Here is a 23,387-nt window from a genome sequence, read left to right as displayed (position 1 = left end):
TATGTATCTCTCTTCATAACTTTGATATCACCACAAATCCTAGGAACCCCATCCAGGACAAACATATAAATAGAAAGTAGGAGACAACAGCTTCGCTTCACTTGGAGGTCACCACTGATGATGTTACCTGGCCAGGTAATGAAACGTCTGGATATCAAACCTACAGCTCAGCGAGCAAACCTGCACCCTAAACATTCTACTTTGCTGAAAGACTGCACAATCTGCAGGCACTGGCAGAGCACAGCAGTTCAGGCAGCATCCAACGAGCAGCGAAATCAACGTTTCGGGCAAAAGCCCTTCATCAGGAATAAAGGCAGTGAGCCTGATTTTGGAAACCTCTATAAAGAGAACAAAGAACCCTACAGCACAGGAACAGGCCCTTCAGCCCTCCAAGGCAATGCTGATCGAGATACTCTATCTAAACCTGCCACCTATTTTCTAAGGATCTGTATCCCTCTGCTCCTTGCCCATTCATGTATCTGTCTACATACATCTTAAATGACACTATCGATCCCACCCTACTGCCTCCGCTAGTGATGCATTCAAGGTGCCCACCACCCTCTCTGTAAAGAACTTTCCATATATATCTCCCTCAAACCTTTCCCCTCTCACTTTGAACTCGTAACCCTGAGTAATTAAGTCTTCTCCTCTGGGAAAATAATTCTCCCTATCCACCCCGTTTACACCCCTCATGGTTTTTCGGCCTCAATCAGGAACCCCCCACCCCGCCTCGACCTCCTTATTTCCAGTGAAAATAATCCTAATTTACTCAACCTCTCCTCATAGCTAGCGCTCTCCATAACAGGCAACATCCTGGTGAACCCCCTCTGCACTCTCTCCAAACGTATCCACATCCTTTTGGAAATCTGGCGACCGGAATTGTACGCAGTATTCCAAATGCGCCAAACCAAAATCTTTTCCTCAATCCGTCCGATGATGGAACGTGTGTTGTATGCTGCCTTGACCACTCTACTGACATGCATTTGCCACCTTCAGAGAACAATAGACCTTAACACCCAGCTCTCTCTGTACATCAATTTCCCCCAGGACCTTTCCATTTACTGTATAGCTCGCTCTTGAATTGCATCACCTCACATTTGTCTGGGTTGAACTCCATCTGTCATTTCTCTTCCCAACTCTCCGGTCTATATTCTGCTGAAGCGTCTGACAGTCCCCTTCACTATCTGATTTTCCATCAATCTGAATGTCATCTGCAAACTTGCTAATGAGGCACTCGATACCTTCACCTTTCAACCTCCTGTGCTCCAGTGAAAAAAGTCCCAGCCTACCCACCAATAGGTGCGAATTCTGTCGAGTCAGCCTGACATTTTTGATAGAAAAGCTATGCATTTAAATTACGTTCTTGAGAAAGTTACTGAAAACAGGTTCTGGAATTAACATACCAAAGAACAGAACTCCATTCTAAAAGATGGAAGATTTAATCTAAATTGTTTAATGTATCACATCTCCATGAACTGGACTCCGTTGGCTATAAATAGTCTAATCATGACCTTATTCTCCACAACCACCTGAAGCAGCAGCAGCACTTCAGAGCGCCAGAGATCCGGGTTCAATTCCCACCTCAGGCAACTGTCAGTGTGGAGTTTGCACATTCTCCCCGTGTCTGCGTGGGTTTCCTCCCACAGTCCAAAGATGTGCAGGTTAGGTGAAGTGGCCACGCTAATTTGCCTGTCGTGTTAGGTGAAGGGGTAAATGTTGGGGAATGGGTCTGGGTGGGTAGCTCTTCGAAGGGTCAGTTTGGACTGAAGGGCCTGTTTCCACACTGTAAGTAATAAAATCTAAAATAAATCTAATCACTCCGAAAGCTAGGGCTTCCAAACAAACCACGTTATGGCAGCAGCGGGAGGTGTGGATTATATTCACTAAAACAGCTAAGCAGTTAGATAACACGTTCGAGTGGAAAGTGTGTATAACATAATCTCACAACTCCTATCCTCAATGCTATGACCAATGAAGGAAAGCAAACCAAACGCCGCCTTCACTACTCTATCCACCTGAGACTCTAGCACTCCAAGGTCTCTTTATTCTGCAACACTCCCCTTAACTGTGTCAGTCGTGCCTGGATTGTTTGACCAAAATACAAACCTCTGATTTCTCTAAATTAAACTCCAACTGACACTCCTCGGCTCATCAGCCGATCCCATAAATTCTAATTTAGAGTGAACTCTTTCCTCTCTTATTCCCTGGAAACCGAAAATCTCCATCCCACACTAACTCCCTCCATTTTCACTTTGCTTATAGCGGAAGAATGTAACTGAGAAACATATCAGCCATGATTGAATGGAATGAGCAGACCTGCTGGTCTAATTTCTGCTCCTCTGTCTTGTGGTCTCTTGCTGTCCTGGACACCGAGAGAGAGAATTGGGACCAGCATTGAACCGATCATGACTGGATATGGATCTACCTGCATCTCGGTGGATGGGCTGGGACTTTCACTGGAGCAGAGGAGGAGGAGATGTGACCTTATCAAGGTTTATAAAATCATGAGGAGAGAGATGAGGTGAACGACGGGTGTCCTTCCCCTTGGGTTGGGGCTTCAAGACTAGGGAGCAAATTTTGATGGTGACAGGAGAAAGAGATTTTAAAAAGACTTGAAGGGCACAATTTTTTTTATAGAGTGGTTCACGTGTGGACTAAATGTCTAGAGGAAGTGGTGGATGCAGATACAGTAACGATGTTTAAAAGACATTTGGATAAGTTCATGAATAGGAAAGGTTTGGAGGGATATGAGCCAAAACACTGGCAGGTGGGACTGGTTTAGTTTGAGAACATAGTCAGCATGGACTAGTTGGACTGAAGGGTCTGTTTCTGTAACTTGGTTCTATACTAGTCTTTAAACCATTTTCTTGCCTTCCCCATAAACATTCACGTAAAAATCAGATGAACTCAGCCTTGAATATATTCAATGACCCCCTAACTGCAAGAAGACATCCCTACTTCTGAACTCAATTCCTCTTGCGAATACATCACTTGCCTTGCTCATTGCCTGCTGCACCTGGCACAGAAGGACACTGATGCCCCTCTGAACATCCACGCATCATTCCTGATGAAGGGCTCGTGCCCCAAACTTCGACTGTCCGACTGCTCAGATGCTGCTTGACCTGCTGTGCTTTGTCAATTGTAGTCTTCTCTACATCGGGGAAACCGAGCGTAAACTTGGGGAACGGTTTGCTGAGCATCACAGCCGGGTCTGCAGAAGCTGAGCGGACTTCCCAGTCTCCACCCATTTTAATGCCTCTTCCCACTCCCCTTCTGACATGACTATCTTTGGCTTCCTCCATTACCACAACAAACCAAACCACAAATTGGAGGAACAAAACCTCATCTTGTCTGAGCAGTCAACAGCCCGGAGGACTCAACACAGTTCTCCAATTTCAAATAATCTCCCATCCCATCCCCCAACTCACTTCCCTGCCCCTTCCACTCTTCCCTGCCAACTCGATTCCTTCCTCCCATTCACCAACTAGGTCGTACCAGGTTATGACGATAAGGCAGGAACAGGATACTGATTGAGGATGATCAGCCATTATCACAATGAATGGTGGTGCTGGCTCGAAGGGCAGAACAGCCTACTCCTGCACCTATTGTCTATTGTACCCTCTACCTGTCTCCACCTATCCCCACTTCAATACCCTGCCCCCAGCACACCCTTGTTCCATAGCTCTCCCTATACCAACCCCCAGTCCTGAACAAGGGTTACACCAGATACCTCGACTTCTCCACCTCCTGATACTGCCTGGCTTGCTCTTCCAGTCTCCTGTCTGTCTATTTTGCCAATTGAGACACAGGCCTGGACTAACTTTTCCAGAGTCTGTCCCCTCGCTGGATTCACTCCCATTCCTTTCAGTTGCTCCAAGTCAACACTTGAACCCCAGAATGAAACGTAAATGGAAAAGGGGGTGAGAAAAGAGAGTGCTGTACTCACATGTTGGACGGAGGAAAGAAGTTGCAGTCTGAGGTGAAGCTCAATCTTCATTCAGAGAGAGGAGGAGCAGGACCTTAAGAAGCTCATGCTCCAACTTCCACATTCACCAATAGGGGAGCTCCGAATGGCAGAAGGACAAGTCTCCCCCTGGTCCTCCAGTGCTCCTTATTCGTCCATCAAAAGTAGGTTTCGCAACTTTTCTGCCGACAGCGAGGAACATGCCCAATGTTTTGGTGACATTGGCAAACACGTGCCCTGCTTGTTGACACTGAGGAGTGTACACAACGTGCTCTGTAGCAATGCTGATGGTATTGACAGATTTTAAGTTTCCAAATACCTATCGGAGAACAAAAAGGGCAGAGCCATAATTCCCCCCAATGTGGCTCGATATTTGGCAATGTTTTTAAGCCTTTTCCTCAGTGTTGGGGTGAGACTCACAACTAGAGGGAATAGGTTTAGGGTGAGGCCACAAAGATATAAAAGGTTCCTGAAGGGGCAACGTTTCCATGTGGAGGGTGGTGCAGGTATGGAATGAGCTGCCAGAGGAAGTGGAGGAGGCTGGTATAATTACAGCCTTTAAAAGGTATCTGGATGGGTATATGAATAGGAAGGGTTTAGAGGGATATAGCGCTGGCAAAGGGGACTAGATTAATTCAGGATATCTGGATTTTCCTAACGGCCGCCCTCCCGCCGCTTCCTCGCTCGAGCGACTTCTCCTCCCAACCGCCTTCACCCCCACGTGACGTCTGCACGTGGGAGATGGGCGGGGCCGGGGGAGGGGTGGGCGGGACCGCGGGTGGGGGATGGGCGGGGCCCGGGGAGTCTCACCGTCACCAAGTCACAGCCACCTCGCGCTCCAACTGTTCATTCACAAAAACAAACTCTCCTGTCTCACTCTGCAGCTGCGGGGGGCGGGGACACTGCCACGTTTCGAGGAGCCCTGTCTACATTGGGAAAGCTCACGGCTCAATTTAAACAGATATTCCGACATCGAACGGACCGGCGTCATATCTAAAGGGGCAAATCTGCATTTTAAAGGGACGTGGACATTTTAACGGGTATTTCTGCAAATAAAGAGGTTTAAATGGACAAGATTATATTTCAAAGGGATGTGAGCACATTCAAAGGGATATCTTCATATGTAAAGTGACGCAGTTATATCTAAATGAATCTGCATTTCAAAGAGACGTTGCCCTATTTATAAGTAGAGACAATCTGTGTCCCAATGTTGAGTCAGACTAACATTTTTCTTAGAAAAGCTCTGCATTTAAACTACATTCTTGTGCTCCAGTGAATAAAGTCCCAGCCTCTCTCCTTATAACTCAAACCCTCCAGTCCTTACAACATCCTGGTAAATCTTTATTAAACCCTCTCTGATAGTATTCTTCCTATTACAGGCCCATCAGAACTGTACTCAGTACTCTGCAAGTGGCCTCACCAACACCCTGTACAACCTCAACATGATGTCCCATCCCCGATACTCAATGGTGTGAACAATGAATGCTATGCTGCTAAATGCCTTCTTAACTGCCCTGGCTACCTGTGATGCAACTTCCAAAGAACCATGTACCTGAACACCACCCCCCCCCCCATGTCTGTCTGTTCTATAACATGACCCAGGGCCCTATTGTTATCTGGACAAGTGCTGCCCTTCCTTGTTTTAGCAAAATGCAACCCCTTGCTTGTATTAATACCTCTCACACATATGTTCCGACACACACACACACACACACACACACACACACACACACGTTCCTCCTCCCCTCAATACTCTCACAGGCTTATACACCATCACACTCACACTTTACCAAGCATGTACACGCTCTCACTCACGAACTCACATGCACCCACACACAATTCTTTGGGGTGAATTTGTATTGGCAGAATTATATTTGCAGATACATTCAATTTTGGTCAAAAAGCACACAATGTCCAGGCAGTCAATCCATGTAATATTTTATGAATTCCTCCTTTGGAAATAGAACCAGTCTGATTCAAGATTGGGGTACAGACAGACTCTGACCTCACACCTTTAATGCATGGTCTGAGCTGAGATGTTATCTTTTTCATAAAACCTTAAGTCATCTCAAGAATGTGACTTAAAAGATGTTCTGGCAGTTACACATTAATGAACCAAAACCTGCACCCATTCTAAGAGATGAAAGGCTTAACAGCAATCTAGGCTTGTTCAATATATTCTATCAGTTGCATGATCTTTTGATATACGTTCTGTGTCTGCTCCACAGCTACCCGATAAAGGAGCAGCACTCAGAAAGCTAGTGCTTCCAAATAAACCTGTTGAACAATAACCTGGTATTGTGATTTTTTTTTAACTTTATCACCCCAGTCTAATACCAACCCCTCCATATCATTTCGACTGAGCACAGCCCCCACCTCCTGGTGCTGCCAGGAAACTTGACAATGCTGATGAAACAACGCAGTACCTGAAAGATGTACAATTTCTAATGATACAAGCTACTCATTCACTGCTCCATCTGATACACGACATTGGAAACTCTGCAGGAGGCTGAAAGACAGGAGCAGCTTTAAAACAAAAACCTCTCGGAGCTCAAAGCTTTCAATGAGAGTCTGAGCCCGGCGGTAAATTCAGGTAACCTTGATTGTGACCCGACTTTGTTACAGCTTCAGATTCCCCCAGCAAAAAGGCATAGACAAAGTAGCAGCTTTTTAAACAGTTCAAGATCAAAGCCCACACACACCCCACTGTCTTTACTATTGGTCAGTTCCAAGTTGTCCCTTTGCAATTGGATCCTTGGTACAGCCGTAATCCGGAGGAAGTATTGCCTCACTCAGCAATTTTAACCCATACCCTGTCTCCAAGTAAGTGTCTCCCTGCTCATTTGCCAGGAAGGGGCAGTGTAGAGTCAACCAGATTGCTGTGGGTCTGGAGTCAGGTGTAGACCAGACCGGGTAAAGGATGCAGCTGGAACGATTGAGTGAATCCTTTCCCCCAATGGTGGTTCCCTTCCCTAACAAGGGAGAGAGGGAATCAGATGGGGGCTTTCTCCCCCGCACCACCCCACTCCTTGAAACGGTCTCATTGTTAGATTCCGAACTCCACATTTCTGACCGAATACCGATTCTGCCATCTGTCGTGGCGGGATTCAAACCCGGGAGTCCCCGGAACTGGGTTGATAGTCCAATCGATAATGGCACTCGGCCGTCACTCCTTCAATCCCCCTGCGATGGCACGTGAACTCGCTGGTGCTTCTGCAGATGGAAGGAGCGGGTGAAGCCCTTCCCGCACTGAGAGCAGGTGAACGGCCTCTCCCCCGTGTGGATCCGCTGGTGTCTCAGCAGGGTGGAGACCTGGGTAAAGGCCTTCCCACACTCGGGGCAGCTGAAGGGCCTCTCCCCCGTGTGCACTCGCTGGTGGGTCTGGAGGTTGGAGTAATTGCTGAAGGCCTTCCCGCACTCGGGGCAGCTGAAGGGCCTCTCCCCTGAGTGAACCCGTTGGTGCCTCAGCAGGTCGGAGGAATAGTTGAAGGCCTTCCCACACTCAGAGCAGCTGAACGGCCTCTCCCCCATGTGGATTCGCCGGTGGGCCAACAGGGCAGAGAAAAACATGAAGGCCTTCCCACAATCGGGACAGCTGAAGGGCCTTTCCCCCGTGTGGTCCCGCTGGTGGGCCAGCAGGTGGGAGGAATGTCTGAAGGCCTTCCCGCAGTCGGTGCAGGGGAATGGCCTCTCCCCGGTGTGACTGCGCCGATGAGTCTCCAGGGCAGACGGGAAATGAAAGCCTTTCCCACAGTCACCACACTTCCACGGTTTCCCCACGGGGCGGGATTCCTCGGGTTTCTCCATGGCCAAAGCTTCAGCTGCACACAAACGCTTTTCCAGCCCCTCCCTGCCGTCAATTCCTCTTCCCAGGCCGTCCAACTGTTTCAGGCTCCACACTCAGTGGGTCAGACTGACGGTGAAAACATACTCAGTCAGGAACCAAAAAGCTTTGATCCCTCTCACAGAGATCACAGTCGAAAATCGTTGCGGTCCTGGTGGACTGAGTGACTGTCAGACATTGATGTTGAAGTGAGGACCGCAAATGCTGGAGAGTCAGTCGAAAAATGTGGCACTGGAAAAGCATGGGGATGTCAGACAGCATCTGAGGAGCAGGAGGGTCAATGTTTCTCATCTGTTGATTGAGAAACTTCCGCCATCAGATCTTCAAATACGCTGTAAAAATAGATTACAAAAGTCACCACTGTCAGTCCCAGGGTAGAAACTCTAAACAAGCAATTCTACTTTGTAGAATTTTCTTTTCTTTTGTTATTCCACAAAATTGAAAGCACCATCCCACTCTCTTTCCCCCCCCCCCCCTACTCTGTTCTCACTCCGCTCTAACTAATTCTCCTGGAAGTGCTGATTCAGGATCTTACAAGGGCAGAAAAAGCAAAAACGTCAAGACGGACATCTCAGAACAAGAGGGCATAGGTTTAGGGTGAGAAAGAAACAAAAGAGATCTGAGGGGCAGCCTTTTCACACAGAGGGTAGGACATGTATGGAATGAGCTGCAGGAGGAAGTGGTGGAGGCTGGTACAATTGCAAGATTTAAAAGCCATCTGGATGGGTATATGAATGGGAAGGGTTTGGAGGGATATGGGCCAGATGCTGGCAGATGGGACTAGATTGGGATGGGATATCTGGTCGGCATGGACGGGTTGGACCGAAGGGTCTCTTTCCATGCTGTATATCTCTCTGACTAGTTGGACTTAAGGGTCTGTTTCTGTGCTGTTTGACTCTGGAACTGTTCTGTACTGGTCTTGAAACCATGTTCTTGCCTTCCCCCACAAACATCCACTTCTTTGTTGTTCAAAAATCAGATGAACTCAGCCTTGAATATATTCAATGACCCCCTAACTGCAGGAAGACATCCCCACTTCTGAACTCAATTTCTCTTGCTAATATACACTTGCCTTGCTGATTGTTTGCTGCACCTGTCTGACAACCAGCAGTGACTGGTGTAGGAGGACGCTGAAGCTCCTTTGTCCATCCACACATCATTCCTGGTGAAGGGCTCGTGCCCAAAAAGTCAACTGTCCTGCTTCTCGGATGCTGCCTAACTTACCGTGCTCTTCCAGTCCCACACTTTTTGACCCTGATCTCCAGCATCTGCAGTTCTCACTTTCTCCACATCCAATTACATCTCCATTTAAACAATGCACTTCCTTTCGACTTTTTTTCCCAAAATAAAGGCTATAACTTCATATTGTGGTACTGCATTTGCCATGTGTTTGCCAGTTGTGGTCTTCTCTATATCGGGGAGAGCGAGCACAAACCTGGGAAATGGTTCACTGAGCATCATATCCACGTCCACAGAGCCGACCAGAGTTCCCAGTCACCACCCATTTCAATTCCCCTTCCCACCCCCTTTCTGACATGACCATCTTTGGCCTCCTCTATTGCCACAACGAATCAAACCACAAATTGGAGGGACAACACCTCATCTTAATAGGGAAGGAAGTAAGCAATAAATAATAGATCCCTACAGAGTGCTCAGGAACAAAGGGACCTTACTGTCCAAGTTCAGAGATCCCCAAAGGTATCAGTACAGGTAAAACGGGAGATGAGGAAGGCATAGATTTGTATTTTTCACACAGAGGGTGGTGCGTGTATGCAATGAGTTGCGAGAGGAAGTGGTGGAGGCTGGCACAAACACAACTTTTAAAGAGCAGCTGGATGGGTACGTGAATGGGTAGGGTTTAGAGGGATATGGGCTGCTCGTATCATTCATTTCTAAATACCAGAATTTCCTGAAAGACATCTTCTTGAGATAACTCAAGGTTTTATAACAAAATGTGACAGCTCAGCTCTGACAATGCATTAAAGGTGTGAGGTCAGAGTCTGTCTGTAACACAATCTTGAGTCAGACTGGTTCTACTTCCAAAGTTGAATTTACAAAACATTACATGGATCAGCCTGCAGATTGTGCATTTTTGAGAAAAATAGAATGTCTCTGCAAATATAATTCTGCAAATACAAATTCACCCCCATGGATGTATGTGTGTGAATGAGACAGAGAAAAGTCTATTTTGTGCTGTATATCCCGATGTCTACTTGATAACAGATGCTTTAATTCTGCTGGTGTAAATATTGTTGTAAATCATAGCTGGGTATGAATAGTTAGATGTTAGGGTGAGAGAGTGCCTCAAGAGGGGCACTATAAGAATCGTGGGAGAGCCCTATTTCTGGTTTACTTCCTCATGAACAAACATTAAGCACGAGCATTTATTTATTTCTAATTTTGTTCTGTTTTTCTTGTTTGATTCCTGGCTAGGACTACACTCTGTGTCTGGATGGTTGACAGGCTGGGAGACTGTGGCTTGGGTCTTGATTGACTGAATGTTTTATTGTTCCAGAAGGTGTGGGGGGTGTGGGGGTCAAGGCTTCAGCAGAAATCCAGCAGAGCAGAGAACAGACCAATATCTTATTCTGTGGGAAACTGAAATCCGAGCTGATTGTGGCTGATATATCCATTGGCTCAGCTCTTTCTCCCTGCATTATCCCAACTACCCTTAACTCCCTGACCATGAAAACCCATCCAATTGTGTCTTGAATATACTTAATGAAGATGCCTCTACTTCTTCCTTGGGCAGAGAATTCCATAGAATGACTATTCTCCAGGAAAAGCAGTTCCTCCTCATCTGTCCTAGGTGGCACAGTGAGTAGCACTGTTACATCACAGCGCCAGAGACCCGGGTTCAATTCCTGCCTCGGGCAACTGTCTGTGTGGGTTTCCTCCGGGTGCTCTGGTTTCCTCCCACAGTCCAAAGATGTGCAGGTTAGGTGAATTGGCCATGCTAAATTGCGTGTCGGGTCAGGTGAAGGGGTAAATGTTGGGGAGTGGGTCTGGGTGGGTTGCTCTTCAGAGGGTTATTGGGGGTAGTGCATCCACCACGACCTCTGGACATTCATCCCATACATGACCCGCTCTCTGTTTATGAAAACATCTTCTTTTCCCGAATCGGTCCACGCCGTGCATTCATTTGCAGCAACCGAAAGGAAATGGAAGTCAAAGATTGAATCCAAGAATGGGGGGAAAAAAAAGGAAAAGGAGTTGGGAAGAGAGTGCCCTACTCACAGATGGTTGACAGAGTAAAGAGGTTACAGTCTGGAACAAACTCAATCTTCATTCAGAGACAGAGCAGCAGCAGCTCCCGAAGCTCGTGTTCCAACTTCCGCATTCAGACAATAGGAAGGCTCTGATTGGCAGGAGGACCAGTCACCTTCCGGTCCTCCAGCGCTTCCGATTGGCCCACCAAAAGAAAGTCGCGAGGCGTGTGCCTTGCGTGCAGTGAGGAGCATGCGCAGTCTGCTCTCTGGCGATGAGGCTGTTACTGACAGGATTGAAGTGTCTGAATGTCAAGAGAAGTTAAAAAGGGGAGATGCATCATTTTTCCCCCTCTGTGATATTTACCTTTCCTACACGCCCCATGACTTTATAAATCGAAATAAGGTCACCCGACAACTTGTGGTTGTCGATAGGGCGACCAGAAGTGTACTCAGTGCTCTACACATGGTCTCAACCAATATCCTGTCCAACCTCAACGTGATGTCCCAACTCCTGCACTGAACGGTGTGAACAATGAAGGAGAGTGTGCTAAACGCCTCTTTCACCACCCTGTCTACCAATGATGCAACTTCCAAAGAACTATGTCCCCGACTTGGAGATGCCGGTGTTGGACTGGGGTGGATGAAGTTAAAATTCACACCACACCAGCTGATACTCCAACAGGCTCATTTGGAAGCATGAGCTTTTGGAGTACTGCTCCTTCATCAGGTGGTTGTGTCTTATGATCCTGTTCCACAAACACCCAATGAAGGAGCAGCGCTCCAAAAGCTTGTGTTTCCAAATAAACCAGTTGGACAATAACCTGGTGTTGAGAGATTTTTAACTTTATGTACCTGAACCCCTCCACATTTCCCCCCCCCACCATGAATCTGTTCTAGAACACATTGCAGGGCCCTACCATTAACTGTACAAGTCCTGCCCGTCCTCTTTTTAGCAAAATGCAACCCCTTGCCTTTATCTCTCGCTCTCTCAGACACACACACACCCTAACACTCACCCCATCTCACAGGCTGATACTCCATCTCACACACACTTCATTAGAATATATGTACACACTCTCATGCACACACAGTCACACAAGTCTCTGGGGTGAATTTGCAATTGCAGAATTATATTTGCAGATATATTCAATTTTGCTCAAAAAGCACACAAACTGCATGTAATATTTTATAAATTCCTACTTTGGTTAATAGAACCAATCTGATTCAAGATTGGGATACAGCATCGAACCTCACAACTTTTATGCAGTATTGGAGCTGAGATGCCACCTATTTTTATAAAACCTTAAACCATCTCAAGAAGGTGAATTAAAAGTAGTTCTGGGGTTTACTGAACTGAAACCTGCAACCCATGGTAAAAGATGAAAGACTAATCCGCAATCTAGATTTGTTCAATATCTTATCAGTTGCATGACGCCGTCAGCTTTTGCTATAAATTCTGTGTCTTATGATTCTGCTCCACAGCTACCTGATGAAGGAGCAGCACTCCAAAAGCCAGTGCTTCCAAATAAACCAGAAGGAAGATAACCTGGTGTTGTGTGATTTGTAACTTTCTCCACCCCAGTCCAACACTGGCACCTCCACATCGTTTCCAGTGGACACAGCCCACACCTCCCAGTGCTGCCAGGAAACTGTACAATGACAATGGGATGATGTAGTACCTGCACTCCTGAAAAATTCACAATTTCTAACAATACTGGCCACTCATTCACTGCTGCAACCGATACACAACATTGGAAACATAGTACAGGAGGCTGTCAGAAATCAGCACAGGAGGTCAGGCAGCATCTGAGGGGCAGGAAAATCAATATTGCCCAAAAAATGTCGATTTTCCTGCTCCTTGGATGCTGCTTGACCTGCTGTGCGTTGCCAGCACCACTCTAAGCTCGATTCTGATCTCCAGCATCAGCAGTTCTCACTTTCACCTGTAAGAAATGAGCAGTTTTAGAACAAAATGCAATTCAAAGCTCTCAATGAGAGTCTGAGCTCGGCGTGAAGTACAGGTAATCTTTATTGTGACCCAACTTTGTTACAGCTTCAGAATCTCCCAGCAGAAAGGTGTAGAAAAAGTCGCAATGTTTTAAAAACAGCTCACAGTCAAAGTGCACACACTCCCTCCAACCCCTCACTTTCTTCATTATCGGTCACTACCCAGTTGACCCTTTGTAATTGGATCCTTGGTACAGCCTTAACCCGGAGAAAGTACTGCCTCACTCAGCATTTTCAACTCGTATCCTGTTTCCAAGTAAGTTGGATGGGCAGTGTAGAGTCGACCAGACTGCTGTGGGTCTGGAGTCACGTGTAGGCCAGACCGGGTAAAGGATGCAGCTGGGACGATTGAGTGAACCCTCTCCCACAACGATAGTTTCTTTCCCTAAAAAAGAACTGAGTGAATCAGATGGGAGTTTTCTTCCATCCCCACTCCACCGACAATGGTTTCACCGTTAGATTCTGAACTCCAGATTTCTGACTAAATTCCAATTCCCCCATCTGCTGCGGTGGGAATCGAACCCGGGAGTCCCTGGAACCGGGTTGATAGTCCAGTCAATAAATGGTACTCGGCCGTCATTCCTTCAATCGCCCTGCGATGGTACATGAACTCGCTGGTGGCTCCGCAGGTAGGAGGAGCGGGTGAAGGCCTTCCCACACTCGGGGCAGCTGAAGGGCCTCTCCCCCGTGTGGACCCGCCAGTGGGTCAGCAAGTGAGAAGAATACCTGAAGGCCTTCCCACACTCTGTGCAAGGGAACAGCCTCTCCCCCGTGTGGACCTGCTGGTGGCTTAGCAGGTTAGAAGAATTGGTGAAGGCCTTCCCGCACTCAGGGCAGCTGAAGGGCCTCTCCCCCGTGTGGACTCGCTGGTGGGTCAGCAGGTGGGAGGCCTGGGAAAAGGCCTTCCCACACTCATGGCAGCTGTAGGGCCTTTCCCCCATGTGGACCCGCTGGTGGGTGTGGAGGTTGGTGGAATCGCTGAAGCCCTTCCCACAGACAGGGCGGGGGAATCGCCTCTCCCCAGTGTGACTGCGCCGATGAGTCTCCAGGGCAGACGGGAAACGGAAGCCTTTTTTGCAGTTGCCACACTTCCACGGTTTCTCCACGGAGCGGGATTCTTCTGGTTTCTCCATGGCCGGAGCTTCAGCCACACACAAACGTGTGCAGAGCCTATCCCCAACGTGAATTCCCCTTCCCAGGCCGTATAACTGTTTCAGGCTCCACACTCAGCGCGCTGCAACAGTGGGGTCTCTCATCCAGTCCCACTGATGCTGAAAACGTACTCAAACAGGAACCAAAAAGCTTTGCTCCTTCTCACAGAAATCACAGTCAAAAACCGTTGCGGTCCCGATGGATTGAGTGACTGTCAGACAATGACATCAAAGTGAGGACAGCAGACGCTGGAGAGTCAGAGTCAGAAAATGTGGCGCTGGAAAAGCACAGCAGGTCAGGCAGCATCCGAGGAGCAGGAGAGTCAATGTTTTGGGCATAAGGCTTTCACCTGTTGATTTTGAAACTTCTGTCTTCAGATCTTCAAATACTCTGTAAAAAGAGATTACAAAAGGCATCACTGTCAGTGCAGGGTAGAAATTCTTAACAAGGAATTCTACTTTCTGCGAAATATTCTTTTCTTTTGTTATTCCACAAAATTGAAAGCACCATCCCACTTTCTCTCCCCCTCTGTTCTCACTCCACTCTAATTCCCTGAAGGTGCTGATTCAGGATCTTAAAGGGGCAGAAAAGCAGAAACGTCAAGACTGACACCTCTCTGCATTTTGGATAACCCCACAACACTGGGATACAGTTGACAGTGAGCAGGTCTGTTTCTGAGAAGCAAACGTAAGTGTGCCAATTCATGGGGTAACCTGCAATGCAGCTACTTGTAGAACAAAATGGTTAACGTCCCCAGGAAGGTGGAAGCAAAATGAGACATCAAGGCATTAACACCGACACACTTCAGTCAAACTCTTCTGCTCCCAGTCAGGGCAAAACATCTTTGAAAGCTGCTCTGAAAGTCCAGTCTTCACAACCACACTTCTGCTTTCACCAAAGACAATTAGACTCATACAGCACGGAAGAAGACCCTTTAGCCCAACTTGTCCGAGCTGACCAGATATCCGAAATTAATCTAGCCACATTTGCCATCACTTGGCAATAGATCCACACACATCATCTATTGCATCGGCTGCAGCCGATGTGGCCTCCTCTATATTGCGGAGACAGGCCGCCTACTTGCGGAACGTTTCAGAGAACACCTCTGGGACACCCGCACCAACCAACCCAACCACCCCGTAGCCCAACACTTCAACTCCCCCTCCCACTCCACCAAGGACATGCAGGTCCTTGGACTCCTCCATCGCCAGACCATGGCAACACGACGGTTGGAGGAAGAGCGCCTCATCTTCCACCTGGGAACCCTCTAACCACAAGGGATGAACTCAGATTTCTCCAGTTTCCTCATTTCCCCTCCCCCCACCTTGCCTCAGTCAAATCCCTCGAACTCAGCACCGCCTTCCAAACCTGCAATCTTCTTCCTGACCTCTCTGCCCCCACCCCACTCCGGCCTATCACCCTCACCTTGACCTCCCTCCACCTATCGCATTCCCAACGCCCCTCCCCCAAGTCCCTCCTCCCTACCTTTTATCTTAGCCTGCTGGACACACTTTCCTCATTCCTGAAGAAGGTCTTGTGCCCGAAACGTCGATTCTCCTGCTCCTTGGATGCTGCCTGACCTGCTGCGCTTTTCCAGCAACACATTTTCAGCTCTGATCTCCAGCATCTGCAGTCCTCACTTTCTCCACCAATTAAGACACAACCCTGAGTTTGCAGAATCTGCTCCCTCCCTGGATTCACTCCAGCTGCTACAAGTGAACAGATTTCCACCCCTCCCCTCTCTCGCCTCCCCAGGATGAACAGTTGTCCAGAGGGAGGGAGTTTCACTCTGAACCTGACAGGGCTACTTCCGCGCTTTGTGACGCCATCGATGGGTCGGGGGTGGGGGCGGGTATGGGAGACTGGGCGAGAGAAAGGTGCGGGATGGGATGCGGGGCTCGGCCAGCAGCGGGACCCCGCACTGCGCCTGCACTGCCCTGCACAGTTTGCAGAAATTCCTTCCCTTCAGAGAATTCCCCAGTGTAGAAGCAGGCCACTCGGCCCAACGAGTCCACACCAACCCTCCAAAGGGTAACTCACCCTCAACCATTCCCCTAGCCGTACTGCTCAATACTGTTAGAAATGGGGTAAAGTGTTGTTTTTGCAGATATAGAAAAAGCATAAAGAAAAGGGGTACAGCAAGAGAACTATTCACCCTGCAGGTATTTAGGGACTTTTCAGTGTTTAATTGTGGTTAATTAAATACTAACGTTGGTGTGTAATTACTATAACAAAAAATTCTTTTTGTAAAATTATGCTTTCAGCAAAAAGCTGAGATAACCGAAATACTTGAGCGATACAAAACGATACAAGTTAATGAAATATCTGAGGATGGAATGTACCAGCAGAACTGATACAAAATGTTAAACCAGATCTTGACAAAATAAATGTATGTGTCAGCATTTACAGAGAGGAAGGTTGCCAACCTGGGGAAGGGGGAAGTAATAAGGGTGGAGCACAGCTGGGCAGTGGTATGGTACAGTGAGAGAGATTGGGTCATTAGGAGTCTAGAGAGATGACCTCACTCAGCTCAAAGGGTATAACTGTCCACTAACCCGAGTTCTAATTTGCTCATTTGCTTCTGCATTTGATGCCCTTTCTTGCAAGATCATAGAATAAATTGTCTTGTTTCCAGTTTCAGTGGTCTCCTCTAAATTTTATTAAACTTGTTTCTAAAAGATTTGGGGGCTCGTTCCTGGATCCCAAGGTCCGGTTGCTCGGCGTTCTTGGAGAAACGGAGAAGGTGCACCTTGCTGATTTCGGCGATCTCTAGTTTCCCCTTGTTGCCGAGGCGGCTCTGGGCGAGGGTGATCCGGACTGGGAGACCCTGGAGACAGGACGGGCAGAGGCGACGCAGCGGGTCCGGTCGGGTAACTCTTGTGCACAAGACCCGGGTAAGAAAAAGGTCTTAAATAAGTATTGTCCAGGCGACCGGGGTAGGCAGCGGGTTTTGTTTTGTTGTCAGTCTTTGCCACGAGCGAGGTGCACTAAGACCTGGCGGGTTGGTCAGGTAACACTTATGGACTTAAGACCCGCATTCGCGGGTGGCCGGGATTCGCAGCAGTACTTGCTGTTTCACCGCGGCGCGAAGGTCTTGTACATAAGACCCAGGTAAAGGTAGATTTCAGGCAACCTAGATGGACAACGTATTTTGCTGTCTGGTATTGCCGCAGGAAGGGGCACGCATTCGACCAGGTAACTTTTGTGCACAGACCAAGGTATGAAAATTGACCTTTAGGTATTACCTTGGTGGTCGGTTCCGTACGAGAAGTACGGGGGAATTGGCAACATAAAAAATAGAGAATAAAGGTCTTTAATTGGCTAGATTAATCAAACAATTAAGGTGTCTAACTGATTCGATCACCCAGCCTTAGACCGGTTATTAAGAAGGGAAACCCCCACGGGGAGATTAGGACTCTGAAGTGGGTGTGGAAGAAGGTAACACCGAACTTCAGAGAGGTTAATTGAAATTATATAAAGAAAACGGCCGAGTATTAAAATGGGAAATAAGAATAGCAATTTAGATGTAGAAGGGGACATGAGAGGGACGTTCGAGGACCACATCCCAACGGACAGTCCTTTAGGAAAAATGTTAAGAGATTGGAAGGACAATCCTCGGACGCGAGGAAAGGATAAAAAACAAATGATAAAATGTCAATGAAAAACAGCCTTATAGTCAGGAGGAATCAGATTATGCTTCGTGTCAGAAGGGCTAGTAGCTGAAGGGCTACTGGGGGTGCACTTCGGAACTAACTTATGGCCAGACGCCCAGAAAAATATTCAAAAGCTAGAGGAGTCATTGTGGGAAACTCAAAGTGTTTGTGAGACTCTGTGTGTGTGTGAGAGAGAGAGAGAGAGAGAGAGAGAGAGAGAGAAAAGAGCCGTACAGTTAGTAGAAAGTTTATCCCTGTGTGATTCAGTCTGAATACACATTTGTTTGTTGGTGATTGAATGTTCCCTGGAGCTTGAGATCCGGGACTGTTTTGAATCTGATTTCTACTATGGAAATTTTAACATGATTTCTTTTAAGGTTAAGGATTTTGCAAGACTATGAAATAAAATGTTCTTTTTACAGGTCATGACTGCCTTACTATCAGTTACTAATTAATCTCTTTTGTCCTTACATAAAAGTGATTTATGGAGGACAGTTGAAGTTTTAACTTGAATAGACAAATCCTTTTAAGGCAGCTCTGGTTATTTCACGACCTATAGCATTGTAATTGAGCAATGACTGGTCAGGACTAGTTGGGAGGACTAGTTTTGGATTTGAATCAGGGGACTGGAACCGGGTGATTGTGGTGGATTTCAGAGTTGGGAACTGTGTGCATTTTGCATTTTGAATATTAAACACTGACTAAATGAATTTATAATAGATAAATAGATATTTACAAGTAAGATTCCAAAATGTATAGTTAGGAACAGGCTTTCAAGAAAAGCAAGCATCAATTGATGAATTGTATTTGAGATTACAGGGAACAAGAAAAATTGCAATATTTCTTTAAAAGAATCAAGGTCTAAACAAAACATTGGGTGATGAGGAATGGCCATGAGGTGGCCCTAAAGCTGTTCAGTTGGTTCAATCGGCTCAGCAATTGATCTGGCAACGTAACATGAGGAGCAGAAACAGAAAGCAAAAATAATGATAAGCCATGGTGAATGAGGTAATAAAGAAAAGGACAAAACTAAAAGGAGAAGGAAACCGGAATGGTGGCAGGCAGCATGTTGAAAATAAAGGGAGGAGAAAGGATCGGGGAGGAGATGTGAAGGGGTCTGGGAGACAGGAACAAGGATCAAAGTGGAAATCCCCACAGGCGGGATGTTATTACTGTGGAAAGACAGGTCACTTTAAGAGAGAGTGTCCTGATCCGACAAAGGAAGTAAAGGCAGTGCCGTTTATGAGCCTTGATGAAAACTAGGGGTGTCAGGGGTTCCTGCCCCCGGGGACCCACCAGGAACCCTCGACAAATTTAAAGGTGGGACCTTACAAAGAGGACGTAGTTTTCCGAGTCGATACGGGGGCAGCAAGGTCACCCTTCAATTTTAAGCCCAAGGGAGTGGGAACCAAAACAAAAGTTAATTGGATTATGGCAACAGCTTTGTGATGAGAGGCAGGAAGAATCAGTCTTGCGTTCATGACGAAGTATTGCCACCAAATTGGGGATTTAATTAACTGCAAAAGGTGCTATGGAATCTGTCGAGGTTCTTAAACATGAATGTGCTTGAGCAAAAATATATAACCAATAATTAATACTTATAATACTTCAAATGCGTTAGCCTGAATCAATATTAATTGGCAGGATTCCTTCATACATTCTCAGTGACCTGTCATTATTGATTCATGGTTAATTCAAAACGTGACTGCATTCATTCATTGTTAATTAAAGAATGGAAAGCTACATTACTGGCCAGAGTGTGTGCAGGCAGTGGCAGCAACAGCCTGATTGGTAGAGGAGAGTCAGAAACTTACTGTTCGGGGAGCCTTCGCAGTCAGCAGCCCCCATCAGGTACGGTCAGGAGAAGAAAGGGGCTTGATGGGAAGAGCTACTCTGAGGGAACGGAAAAGGGACATCCGGTGGGTGAGGGAGTGATACCAGCCAAAAACAAATTCCCCAATGTGGACCCACATTGGAAGGGTATGGATGAACACAATAGAGGAAAAATGAGGGACTTACAAGAAACGGTCATTTTGGGTCTTAAAGAAGCAGCACCTAAATCTCAAGAATTTTTTTTCAAGCTTTTGAAGGTAGACAGGAAAAGGAGGAAGCCCCGTCAGCCTTTCGTACAGGGATTAAAAGAAGCCACTAGAAAATATTCGGGAATGAATCCCGCTGATCCGGTAGCACAGGGACTTTTAAAGGTCCAATTTGTGACTAAATCATGGCCGGACGTACACAAGAAGTTACAGAAGTTAGAAGGCTGGAGTGAAAAACAGATAGAAGATCTGTTATATGAGGCACAGAAAGTGTGTGTGAGAAGGGAAGAATAGAAACAAAAACAAAAAGCTAAAATAATGGTTGCAGCAGTTGAAGAAATTACAATAGACGATGTCCAAGGTTAGGACGACAAAGAGAAGCGGTATCATTGATGATTATTGATGAAGATTAGGGGAGTCAGGGGTTCCCTCCTCCTGAGACCCACCGGGAACCCTTGATAAAGTTAAAGGTGGCACCTGAAGGAGAGGAAACAGTATTTTTAGTGGATACGGGAGCAGCACGATCATCCCTAAGCTTTAGACCTGGCGGTGTTAAATTAACTAACAAAGATCTCAAGGTTTCTGGAGTAAAAGGCAAAGAATTCTTAAATCAGAATGCAGGATAATGGCTCACAGACTCTTGGATCTTGAAATATGAGACAATCTTAATAGAACAGGATGACCTTGTGTTAGTCACAGACAGTTGCTTGAATCCAGCTGCATTTCTGTGGCGGAGAGAGGGGGGTGACCCCGGTCAATCCAGAACATGACTGCCTTGATATTATCGAATATCAGACTAAAGTGCGAATGAACTTAAGAGACGTACCGTTGCATGCGAGAGCTCGGTTGTTTATCGACGGGTCCTCCCGGATGATTGAGGGTAAAAAGCACAATGAATATACTGTAGTAGACAGGATAGAGGGAAGCATTATCGAGGCTGAAAGACTGCCTCACGGCTGGTCAGAGTTCAATGATAAGTTTTTAACGAACTATATAGTGGCACTCAGCTCTTCTTTGTCTATTCTTAGGAATAAAGGCCTGTTGGTACAGACACTGCCACTCGAGTTTACAGTACATCGAATACAACCGGGTGATTGGGTCCTGAACAAGACCTGGAAAGAGACCAAACTGTACCCGAGCTGGGAGGGACCATTCCTAACCCTCCTAACTAGTGAAACAGCTATTCGGACTGCTGAGGAAGGGTGGAGTCATCACACTCCCGTTAAAGGTCCTGTGAACGCCCCAAAGGTGGAGTGGCACGCTCATCCTACAGACAACCCTCTGAAAGTTAAGAAAGAAAGAATGAACTGAGACAAAAGACTCTTTTAACGTTTGCTGATATATATATATATATATATATATATATATATATATTGTTATTGATTGTTAGGGCTGTGTGACATCTAAAATGTTAAGACAGGATGGTGGGCAGAGTTCAGAGATGGGTAGATACTGGTATAGTATTGTAATGTTAGTAGTACTAACTATTCAAGGAAGTGGGAAAAATCACTTCACTACGCTGTGCCAGAATTATGCTGAACAAGAGGGACTTACCGACTGTTGGGTCTGTGCAGAGATCCCACACCATCGAGAATCTTGGAATCCCCACCTCAGTAATACCGCTCACTAAAAATAAATACGATGTACAATAATTTGATGTGGCTTCAAATAATACAAAGTGGAGATCTGAAAGGAGCAAATATAACTTTGCGGGTTGGTTCCCAAGGCCAGCCCCGAAAAATCAGGGTGCTATTGACAGTCTTCGAATTTCCCCACCGAAAGGAGCAGTGAATACCACCTGTTTCTGTCATCAGAATGATGCTGCACCTTTCCAACTAGGAAAATCATCTTGTGTCCACACCAGTCAGGCCACTGCCACGACCACTCCCCGAATATTAAACGGAACGTGTTGGGGATGCGGTCTGAAGGCCTATCCATTTATTCCCAGGGAAAAATATGTTCGGGTGATCGAATGGGTCACGTTATGAAGTTGACGAAACACTTCCTCAAAACCAGAAAGGTTGGAGTGGCTGCTGTTCCCTCGCTTATATAGTCCCTCACCTCCGAATAGAAAAGCATGAGCCCAACCTGAGAAAGGAGGGAGGTGGGGGGGGATAAGACGTAAGACCCGAGAGGTCTCTGAAGGAGACCGTCTACTGTGGACACTGCTCCCAAACTACGGCACCACAAGGGCAGGGGTGGAAATACAGAAATGGCGGCCACCCTTGAAAATTTAATTAATGATAACACCGGCACGATGGGGAATCTCAATCCCAAATATCGGCCATAACCACTGAAATGATTGCCACGAGACCGACAGCTTTACAGAATCGAATGGCTTTAGACTATCTTTTGGCCGAAAAAGGGGGAACTTGTGCTCTGATTGGTAAAGAATGCTGCACCTTCATCCCAGACACCTCTTCCATAGTGAAAGATAAGGTGGAAACAGTAAAGAAAAAGATAAACGATATAAGACAAATTGGAGATGAACTCCGAAAAGATGAAGGATGGGGATGGGGTAACTGAAGATTGACCGAGTGGGGAAAATGGTTCGTGAATTTAGGCATTTATGTGCGACTAATAATTGTAGGTTTACTGATAGGGTTTAATGTGTTAAAGTGGATAATGACTAAGCTGGTAATGTCTTTGGGAGGACAACAACCAATAATGGTCATGACAATACCACAAGCGCAAGAAAGAGAGAGTAACAGATTACTCCTAGAGTTTAAAAAAAGACAAACTTAGAAGGACAGAAATGACTAGATTGTGAACCTCGACACCACAGGGTGAAAAGAGGGCAGAAAATAAGATTGCAAAAACAACATATGGTTAAAGAAAAGAAATGGGGGAATCGTGAGAAATGGGGTAAAGTGTTGTTTTTGCAGATATAGAAAAAGCATACAGAAAAGGGGTACAGCAAGAGAACTATTAACCCTGCAGGTATTTAGAGAAGAGTATCTTTACTTTTCAGTGTATAATTGTGGTTAAGTAAACACCAACTTTGGTGTGTAATTACTATAGCAAAAAGTCCTTTTTGAAAAATTGTGCTTTCAGCAAAAAAGCTGAGATAACCAAAATGCTTGAGCGATACAAAACGATACAAGTTAATGAAATGTCCGAGGATGGAATGTACTAGCAGAATTGATACAAAATGTTAAACCAGATCTTGATAAAATAGTGTGAGTTCAGCACTGACAGAGAGGAAGGTTGCCAACTTGGGGAAGGGGGAAGTAATAAGGGTGGAGCGCAGCTGGGCAGTGGTCTGGTACAGTAAGAGAGATTGGGTCATTAGGAGTCTGGAGAGATTACCTCACTCAGCTCAAAGGGTATAACTGTACACTAACCTGATTCTAATTTGCTCATTTGCTTCTGCACTTGAAACCCTTACTTGCAAGTTTGTAATAAATTGTCTTGTTTCCAGTTGTGGTGGTCTCGTCTAAATTTTATTAAATTTGTTTTTAACAATTGGGACGCAGACAGAATTCACACCTATTGTCTCGACTTATAAATAGGGCAACG

The 23,387-nt window shown here is 46.3% G+C and overlaps 2 protein-coding genes across 2 annotated transcripts in view; one reads left to right on the top strand and one right to left on the bottom strand.

Moving 5' to 3' along the window:
- LOC140473202 (uncharacterized) overlaps window positions 1–23,387 on the top strand; it is a 101,008-nt gene that overhangs the window by 10,126 nt on the left and 67,495 nt on the right. Inside the window, exon 3 of the mRNA XM_072567586.1 lies at window positions 14,166–14,183. Coding sequence (XP_072423687.1) covers window positions 14,166–14,183 — 18 coding nt within the window. The remainder of the gene's footprint in view (window positions 1–14,165; window positions 14,184–23,387) is intronic.
- Window positions 6,552–21,489, bottom strand: LOC140473198 (uncharacterized). Its single transcript, XM_072567578.1, has 4 exons — window positions 21,423–21,489; window positions 13,617–14,566; window positions 11,191–11,319; window positions 6,552–7,863 (listed from the first exon to the last, which is right to left on the bottom strand). The coding sequence occupies exons 2-4, from the start codon at window positions 14,155–14,157 to the stop codon at window positions 7,139–7,141; spliced, it is 1,395 nt and encodes a 464-aa protein (XP_072423679.1). The 5' UTR covers window positions 14,158–14,566; window positions 21,423–21,489; the 3' UTR covers window positions 6,552–7,138.

Source organism: Chiloscyllium punctatum, unplaced genomic scaffold (genome assembly GCF_047496795.1).
Source record: "Chiloscyllium punctatum isolate Juve2018m unplaced genomic scaffold, sChiPun1.3 scaffold_547, whole genome shotgun sequence".
NCBI classification, from domain to species: domain Eukaryota; kingdom Metazoa; phylum Chordata; class Chondrichthyes; order Orectolobiformes; family Hemiscylliidae; genus Chiloscyllium; species Chiloscyllium punctatum.
Note: the sequence above shows the minus strand (reverse complement) of the source record. Positions and strands in the feature narration are given on the sequence as shown.

Excerpts from the sequence above, each read along its gene's own strand:
- LOC140473198 (XM_072567578.1), bottom strand. The coding sequence starts at position 14,157 with ATGGAGAAACCAGAAGAATCCCGCTCCGTGGAGAAACCGTGGAAGTGT. Across the intron at positions 11,320-13,616 it reads AGTTCATGTACCATCGCAGG|ACACTTCAATCCTGTCAGTA; the intron begins GCGATTGAAGGA and ends CTTGACATTCAG. Across the intron at positions 7,864-11,190 it reads AAGCGCTGGAGGACCGGAAG|TGTGGAGCCTGAAACAGTTG; the intron begins GTGACTGGTCCT and ends TGACCCACTGAG.